This window comes from Empidonax traillii, unplaced genomic scaffold, assembly GCF_003031625.1.
Source record: "Empidonax traillii isolate 1590-97213 ecotype Southwest subspecies unplaced genomic scaffold, ASM303162v1 scaffold46:size3806547, whole genome shotgun sequence".
Taxonomy (NCBI): Eukaryota; Metazoa; Chordata; class Aves; order Passeriformes; family Tyrannidae; genus Empidonax; species Empidonax traillii.
Genome location: NW_020955239.1, coordinates 3,785,102 through 3,799,744, shown reverse-complemented (window position 1 = coordinate 3,799,744; position 14,643 = coordinate 3,785,102). Strand labels below are relative to the sequence as shown.

Genomic DNA, 14,643 nt, shown 5'->3' with positions numbered 1-14,643 from the left:
CATATTTCCAAAGATTCCCAAGTTCCTCTGCTTTTGCCCAAGTGGCACCCAGGGTAGGAAGAGGTTCATATTGCTTCACACTGCATCAGAAATGTCCTCTTCTGTCTTTCTATTAACAGAGAAGAAGTCTGAGAATCCAGCAGCAAGCCCAGGTAAGAAGCTGTCTCCTTTGTGGCTGAGGCCTCTGTATCTGTTTTTATGCACTGGGAGATGGGCAGGAAGGTGTGCTGGGGAGGGGTTGCACTGCTCTGTGTAAAATCACTCCTCTGCACTGGCTGTAGCAGAGTCTGAGTTGATAAATCAGCTGGAATATGATTTCCCCGCTCTTTACTCCTGGGTAACCTTTCAGAGCTTGTACATCTCCTGGGCTTTTCACTGTGCTGAGATGTCTCAGGGACTCAGCATGGGCAAGGTGCAATGAAACCCAGTTTGTCCCTGGGGACACAACCTGTGCTTATCACCCTGACAGAAGGAGGGAGTTCTCTTTTTACCTAGTTCCTTGGGGATCTAAGACATAGTAACTGTGAAACTATTGTCCCCAACTTCAAGAGCACTCTTTTAAAAGGAGACTTTGCTTTAGGTTTGATGAACTGATGGGTGCAGAGGCAGAGAGGCAGCATTAGGCAATGAATGGGGCGTTGTCAGGGGAGTCAGGAAGTACAGCTGAACTGCCTCATCGGCCAGCAAGATGATCTTACAGGTCTCTTCTAACCTAAATGGTTCTATGTCACCTAAATGATTTATCACCTAAATGATAAGTCTCTTTGGTTCCCTGTGTATGGTTTCCCCCCTTATATATTACCATGTGTACTTAGAACTATGGATTTTAGGGTCATGACTTGTACCTAGATCAGGGGATCTTTTTCCCATTCATGGCCTCTAAGTGCTGGAGCTGTATATCATCAACTTCTTGGACAGATGAGAGCGAACTCTCATACAAACTTAAAAGGAAGGACCATGTCAGAGCACGGCCACCATTTAAAGCAGTTTTAAAACTATACATGCAGAATTATTTTTTCCTGTCTGTCCATCTGGTTGTGATTGTTGTCACTGCATTCAGAAGATCTTAGTGTGTTTAAGTGATGTGAATGGACACTGATTCCTGTCAGTTCCTTCACTGACCTCTGGGCAGGGATGACAACGCGTAGCTAGGCTTTCCATTTTGCTTCTAAATGCATGGCTTGGTACTGGCACACAAAGAGAAGCCTGTGACACTGGCAAACACTGTGAGTGAACAAACCTAACTTGACCCCCTCTCATTTCCAGTCAGAGTGGACAAATTAGGACTTTAAAGAAATAAAATCTCCTGAGATAACAGGCCCTAAAATTCAAGGCATGGCAACAGCATGATAGAAAGGCTTGCTCAGAGTAGTCTTTGCCCTTGCAGAGGATAGAGGTTTTGGTGTTTGAGGGTTGACAGCTGAATGCCAGTTCTGCATAGCATTGGGAAGTCTGGGGACACTGTCAGTCACCTTCCTCCCTCAGTCTAGGACTCTTCACACCAAGATGAGTCAGCTCCGGGTTGTTCTTCCACGAGCTTCCGGGAGAGGAAATAAAAAGAGCTTTGGCAGGAGTGTTGTTTTCCAGCCTTGCCACATGGTGTCACCCGCAGCCCGTCCACCAGTCAGCACATGATCCCCTCTGCTTGCATCTGCAAGTAGTGTATCTCCAAGGACAGAGGGGCTGCAATCTGCCATCAAGGCGGGCTGGCTGGCTTTTGTTTCCAGTCTTCTCTCTGTGGTCTCCCTGCCGACTTTGTTTCTCTCACCCTTGTTTTTCCTTCTGCTGCACTGTCTCCCCTTACAGTTGTCTGCTACCAGTCGGACAGGGACGAGCTTCGTCGCCGCGTCATCCAGTGGCTGGAAGCTGAGATTATCCCAGACGGGTGGTTCTCCAAGGGCAGTAACTACAGCGAAGTCCTGGACAAGTATTTCAAGGCAAGTAGAGCAGCAGCTGCCTCAAAGCCCAGAGAACATTTCTTGCCTTGTTGATGCAAAACAGCTGCTGTGCCCCCAACCACGAGGCTCCAGTGTGCGACGTGCCTGTCAAACGAGGGGCCGGGGAGGTCTGGCATGTCCTACAGCCTGATGTGTTACTGGCTGTCTGCAGCAGCTGCTGACAGAGCCACGGACATGGCTCGTGACAATCAGACCTGGAGCATCCCTGGCTCCTGGTGTCTGACCTGCCCTGGGGAAAAGGAGAAGGGCAGACCAGGTGTGCCTGTGGCAGGGTAGAGGACTAACCTTTGGGGACAAAAGATAGACAGAGGAGAAAAGGTGGGTGAAAGTGATGGAAATCTAGGAAGCTTGGGCAGTGGCTGCTGTTTCTTTGTTCCAGACAGTCCCAAGGCCATGTTGAGATGGGCATAGGGGATGCTGGGGGGCTTTAAGAGGTATTATCCCAGTTGTGGCTGAGAGGTGGCAGTTCCCTAGTGCTCTGCAGAGTGAGCAAAGCCACCCCGAATCTTGGGCCCTGCAATAATCCTGTTCTTCTTTCCTGCTCTCTGTCAGTCTGTCCCTCAGCCCATGCCCACCCCCTTCTGTAACCAGCAAATCCACATGCACTGCTGTGTCCCTCCCCCTCACAGCTACCTCCTGATAAAGACTTCAAAGGATTCAGGATGGAGCTGGAGAAGCAGGTAGGGAAAAGGGAAGAGTGTTTAAATCATAAGCTGTTGACAGCAAGAGATTAATGGTGCCTGACAGGAGTTAGCACTGCAAGCAAATTTGCCATGGCAATGGCACCCTCTGGTGAGACAGAAGAGCTGGTCCCCTTGCTCCAGAGAGCATCTTCACGTTTGCAGCCATTAATGCTGCTCTGTCTGTGCAAACCCGCCTGTGGCCCGCTGCCTCAGGCACTCCTGCCAGCGCCGGCTGGCACCCAAAAGCTGCAGCGTCCTGCAGAATGCAGCTGCTCAGTCACCCCCAGCCACTTCTGCAGAGTCTCCCTGGGTCATGGGCTTTGTTAAAATGCATGAGCCACAGGCTTGCTCCACTGTCACCGCACAGCTCAGTCATACCCACTGTCCCCACGCCTGTCAGCATGCTGGTGAAGTCCCGTGGCCACAGCTCAGAGGCAGGCAGCCACATGTTCTCTGTACAGTCCCACTTTTTCGGGAGCACTGATCCCAGCCACTGGATGGAAGTTTCCATGGCAAAGAAACACCTTTACTTGGAACAAAGAGGGAATTTCTGTAGCTGAGGCTAACAGTACGAGGTTCAGTAAGATGAATTGCTAGGTACTGCAGTTGGGTCACAACAACCCCATGCAGCACTACAGGCTGGGGGCAGAATGGCTGGAAAGCTGTCTGGTAGAAAAGGACCTGGAGGTGCTGGTCAACAGTGGCTGAACATGAGCCACCAAAAAAGGCCAATGGCATCCTGGCCTGTATCAGCAAGGGTGTAGCCAGCAGGACCAGGGCAGTGATCATCCCCATGTACTCAGCACTGGTGAGGCCACACCTCGAGTCCTGTGTCCAGTTCTGGGCCCCTCACTGCAAGAAGGTCATTGAGGGGCTGGAGCAAGTCCAGAGAAGGGCAACAAAGCCGGTGCAGGGACTGGAGCATAAGTCCTATGAGGAGTAGCTGACAGAGCTGGGGTTGTTTGGCATGGAGGAGGCTCGGGGGGAACCTCATCTCTCTCTACAACTGTCTGAAATGAGTTTGTAGCCAGGTGGGGTTTGGTCTCTTCCCCCAGTCAACTAGTGACAGGACAAAGGGAAATGGCCTCAAGTTGTGCCTGGGGAGATTCATGTTGGACATCAGGAAAAATTTCTTCACTTAAAGGGTTGTCAGGCATTTGAATGGGCTTCCCAGGGAGTCACCATCCCTGGAAGTGTCCAAGAAAGGACTGGACATGGCACTTAATGCTATGGTTTAAATGACAAGGTGGTATTCAATCAAAGCTTTGGCTTGATGATCTTGGAGGTCTTTTCCAACCTTAATGATTCTATGATTCTCTTCAGGAGTGGTAATCCATCTTATCAACAGCCCTTAAAACTTTGAAATACTTTTAAAGCAGAATTCAGGGTTTGGAACAACTTGGGACAAATCCAGGCAAAGCAAACTAAATGACTTCAAACACACAAAAATTTGTGTCAGCAATGATTGTCCACTGTCACTGGAAGAATTTTGTTGTGCCAAGCTGCAGGGCTCTGCAAATGGCCAAAGTTCTGCCCTGCATGTATTAAGCACTGGAGACACAGATGGCATGAAGCTTTTCCCTCTTCTCCTTGGTGGGTAGGTTTGTAGATGTGGCATTAAGATATTTCCCTCCTGAAAGCCTGACTTGTGAGGATCACTGGGATGTGCATTGTTCATCAGGCAGGCCATGATTTTGAAGGACATTATTTTAAGCAACACCAGTAGTGGGAAGCTGCTCTGTTTTGAAGTGTTAACACCTTAATGAAGACCATAGCATTGAAAGGCAATAAAACTCACTTAACTGTCTGAGTCATTAAGAGAACTGCAGCTGCTTTCACAAGAAATAGCTGGACAAGAGGTTTCAAAGTCTAGTAGAAGTTGACATGTTAGTGAAGGAGTTATACAGCATACAGAGTAATTTCCTTAGCCCTACAGGTTTCTCCTAAACCACATAGAGATAACAACATACAGTGTCTCTTTCAACATTCCTGGAAGCACTGCACAAGGAGCCACGGTGACCTGCCCCAAGTCACACAGCAAAAATTAGTTGGCAGCAGTCTGTGCAGGATTAATTTTCCCCTCACAGCAATGCAGCTGTCTCTGAGGGGGCACAGGAGTTCCTGCTGAGTGCCCAACACTGTGGGCACTCATCACTGTGAGATGTGGTGTCACATCTCCAAACAGGAAGGCAAAATGCAATTACTTCTTTGGGAGTACAGCCAGGATTTTGGGGCTAAAATTGCTGCTCTTCAGTGCCAGGAGTCCTGTCAGGACCTTAAGAAGTTGGTGATGAGGCGCTGTGCTATTGCATTAAATTGTTTCTTCTCTGGTATCAACAGAAAATTGCTTCCTGTGATTTTTCCCTTTTGTCACTGTCAGAGTTCAGGCACAACCTTGGATTTACACATATTGGAAAACTGACATCTCCTTGAATGCAACTGGTCTGCTTTAAGGCAGGAGGTATGTAAGAAGGCTAAGAGCTGACTGGAACAAAGAGAAGAAATAGGGTTAGAGCCATAAATCAAGCAGCAGGAGGTGAATGAGAGGCAGCATAGCTTATCTGTGAGAACAAGGCTAGGATCATATCTCCCCCGTTCTGATGCTAATATGGATATGTTGCAGCTTTTCTCTGAGTCTTTTTTTTTGTGCTAAACAGGGATGATGCAGCCTGTCTCACTAAAGCTTCAAAATGCTAAGGAAGCATTTTGGAAGAGGGGAAAATAAGGGGTGTCTTGAACTGATATCAGACTCTCTTACATCTTCCCGTCTTCCCCAACAGAGCTTTGATGATGGTGATTCTCGTTTGGACTCCACTGAATTCCTGAAGTTTGTGGAGCAGAATGAGACTGCTGTCAACATCACCACCTACATGGACCAGGAGACCAACAAGTTGCTCAGGTGGGTGGTGGATAGGATGCCAGAAGGAGGGACAGGAGGCAGATGTGGTAAATATTAGTTAGGGTTTTCACTAACAAAGGTAACTGTCTGTGAAGTGGATTCTCACTTAATTAGGTGTGAACACCACAAGAGGGGCAGTCCCACCCCTACCCTTCACATTAGGCATGTATTCCAACCCCTTAACTTGTGTTAAAACGAGTACATGTGCAGCGAAATTTATCTTCTTTATTTCTATTTCTTAATAAATCAGCTTTCCAGTGGACTTCACTCACCTTTTGCCTAATAGCTAGATCTAGTGGAAGGAAGAGATGGTGGGAAAACACTACTTATACACAGCCTATAGTTTGAGAGGTTTCCCTTTTAATTTGCATGCAACACTGTGTGTGAGACAATGAGGAGAAAAGGCTGCTGGTGGTTATGTTGGGCTTGCATCTCTAGTCGTGTGACAGCATGTAGATGTGAACACATGAAGATGTCCTATTCCTGCTGTTCTGAATATCCCCCCACTGCCCAGCCCGTTGCCAGACAGAGAGTATTTTGTGACTGCTTTTCTTTTCTGTGTATCCAATGAGGTTTCCTTAGAGAAGCCACTTCTGCCAGACATCTCGAAGCCTTCCTAGCTATTACTGGATTTACTCATCTGTACTCTGAAGACAGTAGAGCAGGGACCAGCCTGGTAGAGCTCTCCGTAGAAATGCCTCTGTGTTTCTTTTCAGGGGACTCTGCGTAGATGCCCTCATCGAGCTGTCAGATGAAAATGCTGACTGGAAGCTCAGCTTCAATGAATTTCTCAAGTGCCTCAGCCCATCGTTCAATCCACCGGAGAAAAGTAGGAACTCCTCACTTATACTGGGGAACAAAAGGGGTCCTAAGAAGCGAAGAAAAAAAAGAGACCAGCTTTGGGCCAGACATGGGATGCTGTAACTCCACTCCCAGAGATAATTTTCATATGTGCCTGCCTCAACAGCATGCCTTGTCCCTGCATTGTCCAAAGTACTGCTTTTTCTGTCCTAGAGCCCTTGCAGTTCTCATGATGAGAAAGGTTTGGATTTTAGAAGCAAGGACATAGGTCGAATGGGTATGGCATGCTTTTAAGGTCAAGACACATATTTAACAGTGCAGAGATGAATCATGTGAGGAGTTCACGCCTGGATAACTTACGAAAGTCAGATCAGACCAAAGTCCTGCTATGCTATGCCTTCATAGAGAGAGCGTCTCTGAACATCTCAAAGTTCACTATCCTTCCAGATCTTGCTTAGTGCTACAGTTCATGTGAAAGCAGCTTAGTGTTCTGCTGAGCAGGCATGCCTAGCCAGTCATCTCATTGTCTCCTCAGGGGGTGCTGGTCCAGAGGTGCCAGATTTACATCCCAGTGCAGTGGCACTGAGGAGCAGACAGAGGCCATGCTTTCTGTGGACTATTAAGTTGAACCCTCTGCTGCCTGTTTCAGTGAGAAACTGGGGATGCTGCACCTCCTCCAGAAAACATCATCAGCGGGTTATCACAACACCATACAGGCCCTTGAGTGCTTTGGGAGCCTTGATTTAAACATATAATAGAGCTGTAAGAAAAAATGTGAGCTGAAATGAGAAATCTTGATGTTTTTCCCCTTCCTTTTTCAAGGCAACAGAAAATATGGAAATCAAAAGTGCCGACCTCAGCCTGGAACAGGAATTGTTTCAGAATAACCCAAACTTTCATTTCTTTTCTTTGTATAATATATTAGGAAATTCAAACAAAATCAATGTTGACATTTCATGTGGAATTGAGAAATTGAAATGTTTGAAAAAAATAGAAACATTTTCTTACTCTCTTGAGTAAGAAAAATGAAGTTTTTGACTTTTCCAAATTATTTTTTGGCTCATTTCACACGGCATATTCAGAATGAATATTTTAGTCATTATGAAAATTTTGGTGGTTAAGGGAAGGAAGGCTTCCGCCAGAACCTTGTACCTCTTCTCTCACTTAAGGCATCTCCGAAGTTTGTTATCTTTAGCCTGCTTGCTGTCTCACAAACACTGCCCTTGTCTTGTGCATCTTTAGAGTGTGCCCTGGAAGATGAAACCTATGAGGATGGAGCAGAGACCCAGGTGGAGTGCAACCGCTGCGTCTGTGCCTGTGGGAACTGGGTGTGCACTGCCATGACGTGTGAGGGTCCGTACGCTCTCCAATTACTGTGTTTGGTTTTGTAAAAAAGAAATTCTTACTCTCTGTCTGTCTCAGGGCACCAGCTACCCGGGTTCTTCTCTCTCCAGCTTTTCCTCAGCTTCCCCATGGGTGGTTTCTGCACAAACCCTTGGGTTAGTTAGTCAAACCCAAACTGGCTCTGTTCCAGAGGTCAGTAAGTGTGTAACTGGGTTGGGAGCAACGCTGCTGGGCTTTGTAGTTTGGATTTGGTGTCATGAAAATTCAGCACCAAATCTTCCAGACCAGAGCTACTCTGCATCCAGCTGGCTTGGGGCACGTGCAGACCAAATAAGTCACTGTCTGCAACCATACATGTAGGTGTGAACAAGTCATCTTTCCTGTATATGTGGCTGTATCCTCACTGTATCTGTAAAGCAGGATCTAGGGTCCTGTCTTGCCCCAGAGGGGAGATAGGAAACTTCATCCAATGCCCAGAAAACACCTTAGCTTCTTGCCACAGAAACTGTGGAAGAAAATAATGGTGATGAAGGAAGGTGGTGTTCCTAGTAAGGCAGGGTTGTTTGTTCTTCCTTTGGGAGGCCCTTCTTAAGCTTGCACAGCCCAGTTACAATTGTGAGAAGTCATGGTGTGGTTATGTACAACAACTCTCTGGTTTGCCTTTTCACAAACAGTCCCAGAGCCAGTGGAAAGCCACGTTTTCCCTGCCTCGGGAAATGTATGAGTTCTTCTCAAGGAGCCACGTCCACCCTGTCAGCACTGTGATGCATTTTTCTGGCCTTCTTCCCTAGAAACCAGCCCCTTGCGTGAGCTTTGTTTCGGTGATGTGCAGGAGCTGTCAGCAGTACATTTATAGGCAGTGGCTTGGGCAGAGTAGAAGAGAGGGGAGCAGCAGCAGTGTGTGCAGAGTTTTTCATGTTTACCTGGCCTTCTGCAGCAGAGGCTTCAGGATCACCTCAGCCCAGACTTGGCTGTGGCAGCAGGAACTCACCTGAGAAAAGATAATATTAATAGAACTGCCAGAGGAGCTGTGGGTAGGTCTCAGAGACTCTTTTTGTTGCCTCCCCAGAAACCACGTTCAAAGTTGCTATGCAACACCTGTTCTTGCTGCCTGCTTTGTTCCCTGCATCCATGGCAGAAGCATGCAATGGGATAACAATTCCTTGACTTTCTGTCCATGTCAGAGCAGCAGAGGGGTTAGAGGCCATTGTTAACGAAACTGAAGAATCAGCTCAAATACATCAGGAAGTTGCAAAAGAGCAAAATTACCTCTTCATTAGGCATCAGTTACTGTACTTGGATTGCACTGAGCTTCCATTTATTCTCTACAAGAGGCCAAGGTGTTTGAACTTATTAGAGGTGGGTTTTTTTAAATAATATGCTGTCTCTTCCTTGTGGTTTTATTATCGATCACGTGTGTGGGAGAGACAGGGACAGGCTGGACACCCAGGTTCTGAAGTCCAGGCAGCCACAAGGCCTGTTCTCTGTCTAAGAAGGCAACTCATACCTTCCTCTAGCAAAGCCTTCCTAAGCTTGGGGAGGCTATGGCAGACCTGCCTCTTTTGGTTCTACCTGGTTCAGCCTCTGAAATTTGCATTTGCTGTTTATGGTAATAAACTCTGTTTCTGTTTGCAGGGAGGAATGAAAAGGGCCCTGCTCAGAGACACCGACCTGATCAAGATCTGACTGAGGAGGAGGTGGCTAGATACATTCAGGAACTGCAGAAGCACCAGGTTAGTGTGAGGCTGGGAAGGTCTGTTTGCACTAAGCCTTACCTAGAGGAGCCTTGCCAGAAGAGATCCCTCTGCTTCTGTCACTTGGAGACTTCTGGTGGAGAGGAGAGCACAGTAAAGGGGGATCTCTTGCCTGTGTGGAGAAATACAGATGTGGGGCTTTGAGGTATAAGCAGTGTTGGCATTGCCTGTGGATGGACCAAAGGTTTCAGAGCACTACCAGTTCCTGTGTCAGTGCAGAGCTTCACTTCTGTGCTCTCTCTCTCTAGGAGACGGCTGAGAAGACCAAGAGAATGAGCACCAAGGAGATGTAAGGGGCCTCCACACCGGAGGAGCCCAGGAGGATGGGCCCAACCTGACACCCTGTCCTCCAGTGCTGATCTCAGTATGCACAAGTGTCTACTACAGTTGCCCAGTCACAGATATTTACATGTATAGCGATGGGTTATTTGTTTTGTAATACACAGAGAATGGGGCCAGGAAAGGGGAGCAGAGCCCACCTGTTCAGGGAGCTTCATTGCTGGGACCTTGGAAGGCTGGGAGGGACTCACAGCAGCCTCTGTGACCCTTCTGCAGAGCAGACAGCTGCTCCCTCCAAGAACTAACAGGGATTTCTTGTTCCCCTCGATCTGGGGAAAGGACGGAGGTCAGTGCTGGACAGAAAAGGGGGCCTTCAATCAGTACTATTGTCAGCACCAGCCTTGGCTGCAGAAATACAGACAGTTCTGTGGCTGAGCACATGTGCTGCAGGGCATCATCAGCCAAGGATCTTACCCTTTGGTTCGAGCTCCTCAAAGCTGGTCAACCTGGTGTGACACCTGGGAGCCGTGGTGCCATGCTGCTGGCATGAATCCAGCACATTCCTCCTTGCTTTCCACCAGACTGTCCCCAGCAGCTCCTCCACTACATCGTGGGCTCCAACACAACATGGTTCCTTTTGACCTCATCTCAGTCTTACTCTCCCTGCCCCCTCCTTAGAGGTGCTATCTTAATTTTTTCTTATCACATTCACATGCTGACCCCCCCCCTTTTTGTTTTGTTTCGGGTTTTTTATTATTTTGTTTCCTATGGTAGTAATTCAGCTTTTGTATGTTTTGTAGCTCTAGATGTTTCAAGAAAACCCAGCGTGTGGGTTTTTTGTTATTGACAATGCTGTAATGCCCATGCACAGTTTGTATCGCACTGCGCTCGGCCACCACAAACACCACAAGCAACTTGAGAGCCTTGCACTACAGGGTATTCCCCAGCTGGGGATAGCAATGTCCCTCATGGGAAGAAGAGACAGAGCTGGATGTAATTAGTTTCACCAGACAGGGATGGACACTGCAGCTCTCTAGCTCTCACTCCCTTAGCTAGCATTGACCATGTGCTCAAAGTCTGCTCATGCCTCTAAGTTGCCCAGAGGGAATTGCAAACAGTCTAGAGACAGAGGGGCCAGGCAATCCCATCAGTAGAGTATCTTAAAAGGCTTAACCTAATAGAAAACTGTTTAGTTGTGCTGTTGGCCATCATCTAGGGCTTTTCATCTTCCTCTGGGGTGAGGCAGCAGCATTATTCTTTGATTCCAGGTATGAGTTTGGAGTCAGGGCTGGAAGCCTCATTATTGACACATTTCACAGTCTCATTGATCAGACCATCATTGACCACTCTCACATCCCTTCATGAGTTAGTGTCGTCTGACCCATTTCTCAGAGCATTGGTTCTAGACATAAATTAAATGGTGTTTGGTTGATCATCAGCTCTGTAGCCTCAAGCCTGGCTGATTTTCTCCATTGTCAAATGTATTTCATCCACACCCGAGCCTCCACATTCCCTTCATGCCCCTCCTGTACTTCCCAAGCAGTTGCATGTACCCTGAGATGACTGCTCATGACTTCCATCTGTCTGTGTGTGAGCAACTTCAGCAGTTGTGCTGGGTGACTTTCAGTCCCTGGTGCTTACTCCAGCAGAACTCCACTTGCATCTGCAGAAGCATGTCCTGCCTGACTGAAGATCAGCAGGACTTTTGTCCCGACCTTCTCCTTTTTGCACGGTGCTTTCCTTGGAGAGGAAGAATGAGACAGCACCTAGAAGTATAGGAAAAGAAGAAAGCTTGGTCCCTCCTGTGCTCTTTCCCATGAGTCAGATGTGTTAAAGGCTGTCTGGTCTTCAAGCTCTTTTCCTGATATGAACGCAGAGGACTTCCATTGACTTTGGCATAGTGCCACTTTTCCAGTGAGAACCATGACGTACCCCGCTATTGAGGTTCTGGCATCATAAATACAGAAGGAAGTTCTTGGGTTTTTTTTCTCATGACAGCCTGGATTTGCCTTTGATTTGTCATCTGTGCAGGTGAGGGGAATGAGTCCATAGGAACTGAGGGTAATGTGGAAAATGCTACGCTGGGATGAAGTCACTGTTTGTGTTCTGGTGGCACTGGAAGAAGTGCTTGGTGAAATAGGAGCACCCATTAGACGTAGCCTTGCTCCTTCCCAACAGTGTGAGTGAAAGGGCTTCATGTGCTGGATATGGAGTCACAGGAATATTGTTAATAAATGTTTTGCTTTATTCTGACCCTGCTCTAAAAGTTAGTGCCTCCCAGCTCTCTTCCTTCCAGCTTGTGTCATTCAAGTGCCTTAGAGAAAACACGACAGCTTGCCTTAAGGGCTTTCCGTGGATGGGGATAACATCTTGTTCAGTCGGGAATATTTCCCACTGAAAGAACCAAAGCATGCACAGGAAGGGAAGGCGAATCCATGGCTCAAGGGCTTCTGTAGGCTGCATTATGTGATATGTTCTCTAGTCCCATTCCTGTCTGCTGTGGATGTGCCGTTTAAACAAGGGTGGCTGCTGGGGGCAGAAGGAGAGGCGTGTGCTGATAGTTGAGGTTTACAGAGCTTGCTCTTGCACTGAAGGTGGAGGGATGGGCTGCTGTCTCCAGCAAGGCAAGCTGAGCTCTCTGAGAAGCCATACGACACACCCTAGGGTGGCCTGGGGCCGCAGGGTGGGAGAGCAGCAATTATGCCTCCACGGAAAGGGCTGCCGCCTGTGGAGTCTTTCCCTCCTTCTCGTGCCCCCAAAGGGATGTGCAGCTGTGGAAAGCGATGCCCATTCTAAGGGCTACAGTTCCCAAAGGGGACTGAAACATCTCGCCTCTCTGCACACAGGGGAAGGGCAGCCCAGACTGAGCCATGCCCAGACTAAATCTTGCTGCAGGCTGGTCGGTCGCTAACTCCTGCAGGGTGACGTGGCTGCTGGGGAAGGGAGTGCTGAACTTCAGCCATTGCCCTCTGGGACAACTGCTGTACAGACTACAAGGGGCAGGGAAGGCTTTTTTTTTTTTTTCCCCAAAAAGCCAAATTTAAGCAACCAACAAAAAAATCCCACTCCTCCCTCTATAGTCCCTCCTGTACGTGTGTGAAATTTATCAGTATTCTGTAGGTTTCCTTAGTGCACTTATTTTACTTGATTTTGTAATTTTTTTTTGAAGCAGGGGGGTTTGGATATTACTGCCAAATAAATGAAACAAAATTTAAAAAGTAATATGTGTTTGGTTTATTTCTCACAAGCCATGTGACTTCATTTTTCTCTTAAAAAAAATTGTCTACACATTCATACACAGCTCTCAATGTGCTTGACAAATGTGAAGCATGAGTGTCTCTCTTTTATATCTGAGGAATCAGGTGGAAACAACCCATAGGCAAGTAAAAATAATAAATAAAGGCCTTGAAAATGTGCCCTGCAAGGACAGATCAAAAGCCATAGGGACAGTCAAGAAGGAAAGATCTAAATGTCTTCAGGTGGAGACTGCTGCCAAGGTGAACATGCCCATCTGGCTGTGGTGGATGGGACACTAGCTTCAGCTGTGACAGTCAAGGCAGATCCAGAGGACACATCAGGGAATGCTTTTGAATGTCAAAGGACAGCAAATAACTGGAAGACGCAGACTTATATTACAAAGATTTCCTCCCTGTATGGATTTTAAGAATATACTGGAGTAACAGCTATCAGGAATAGGCCTTCTATTTCTAATATGACCTTATGAACGCAGGGCTAAAAGGCTAATGTCATCTTTGCTGAACTGAATGATGAAACAGCCTTTAATGGTGGTGTATTAACAGGAGGATAATGCCTTACCATCCATCTCCCCCGTAACTATAATGCCACTACTCTTAAGCACTTCTGTGCAAATGTTGGTCCAACTTTTTTTCCCTTGGTGTGCTCCTTCCAAAGCTGTGTAATAATAACCAAACCCACCCACAAACGTTGCCTCACCATGTTACTTTTCACACCAAATGGCCTCTTTTAGCATGTACCAGCTGCTGCGCTTGCAGTCTCTCCTGTGGCACTGCCTGCCCATTCACTGCTCAGCTGCAAAGTGGGACTGCCTTATTCAATTTCTCCTGCCAGAATTTCCCAGGACTTTAAGAAGGAATGAAGGGAAGCATCAGAAACAAATTTAGCTAGATGGCACTATAAATACTTTGCCTTGTGCATCACGCATACTTACTGAAGCAAAATGATTTTGAGGTGGGAGAGAGGAAAAGAAAAAAACTGCTTTGCCCACTGCTAGCAGAGGCCTGGGAAAAACTCTGACCTCTTTATAGAGTTAAGCACATCTGAGTATTAAGTTGCTGCCCTGTAGCTACATATACCTAATCACAATTCTCCAGCACTGCTAAGCTTCAAGCTGAGAAACAGGCTATTTAAGTGGCTGATCAAGACTCTGAACTGCATTTGTAAGGTATTAACTTTAGTTCTGAGGATGGGAGGAAACTGATCTGTAATAAAACTTGATTCCTGAACCAGTTCACAGGACACACCTTTGGGAGAACCAGGCTTAAAGCACTACAGAAGACAAGAATTAAATCCAGATGACCTTACTCTTGTGCTTACATAAACTCTCCTAGAACTATCCTGATCCAGCTGAAACAGCACAACCTTTGCAGAGTGGAAAAAATTATGCTGAAAAAAAGTAACAATACCAGTACAGTGTCTGTTCTACAGCTATCTCTGGGTTCGCATCAGGGCTTACATCTGTGAATCCACAGAGTCTTGGAAGACTAATGAAACAAGTCCAATGGAAGGTGACCTGTTCATTCCCACCCACTGTGGCATATTTTTTTGAAGGCTGGGCACAGCCCTGACAACTTCTTGATTTTGGGAACGGGAGCTGTCACATCAAAATATCTGTGGTGGTAAAATCCAGAGTTCATAGGAGCACTAAAGGAAAGACAAGTGGACCA

At 47.1% G+C, this 14,643-nt stretch overlaps 1 protein-coding gene across 1 annotated transcript in view; it reads left to right on the top strand.

Moving 5' to 3' along the window:
• The window catches only part of FSTL1 (follistatin like 1), a 16,683-nt gene extending 3,743 nt beyond the window's left edge, over positions 1 to 12,940 (top strand). Inside the window, exons 5-10 of the mRNA XM_027878913.1 lie at positions 1,807 to 1,937; positions 5,422 to 5,540; positions 6,257 to 6,369; positions 7,584 to 7,694; positions 9,321 to 9,418; positions 9,688 to 12,940. Of these exons, the coding sequence (XP_027734714.1) occupies positions 1,807 to 1,937; positions 5,422 to 5,540; positions 6,257 to 6,369; positions 7,584 to 7,694; positions 9,321 to 9,418; positions 9,688 to 9,732 (617 nt within the window). The 3' untranslated portion in view covers positions 9,733 to 12,940. The remainder of the gene's footprint in view (positions 1 to 1,806; positions 1,938 to 5,421; positions 5,541 to 6,256; positions 6,370 to 7,583; positions 7,695 to 9,320; positions 9,419 to 9,687) is intronic.
• The last annotated feature ends 1,703 nt before the right edge of the window (positions 12,941 to 14,643 follow it).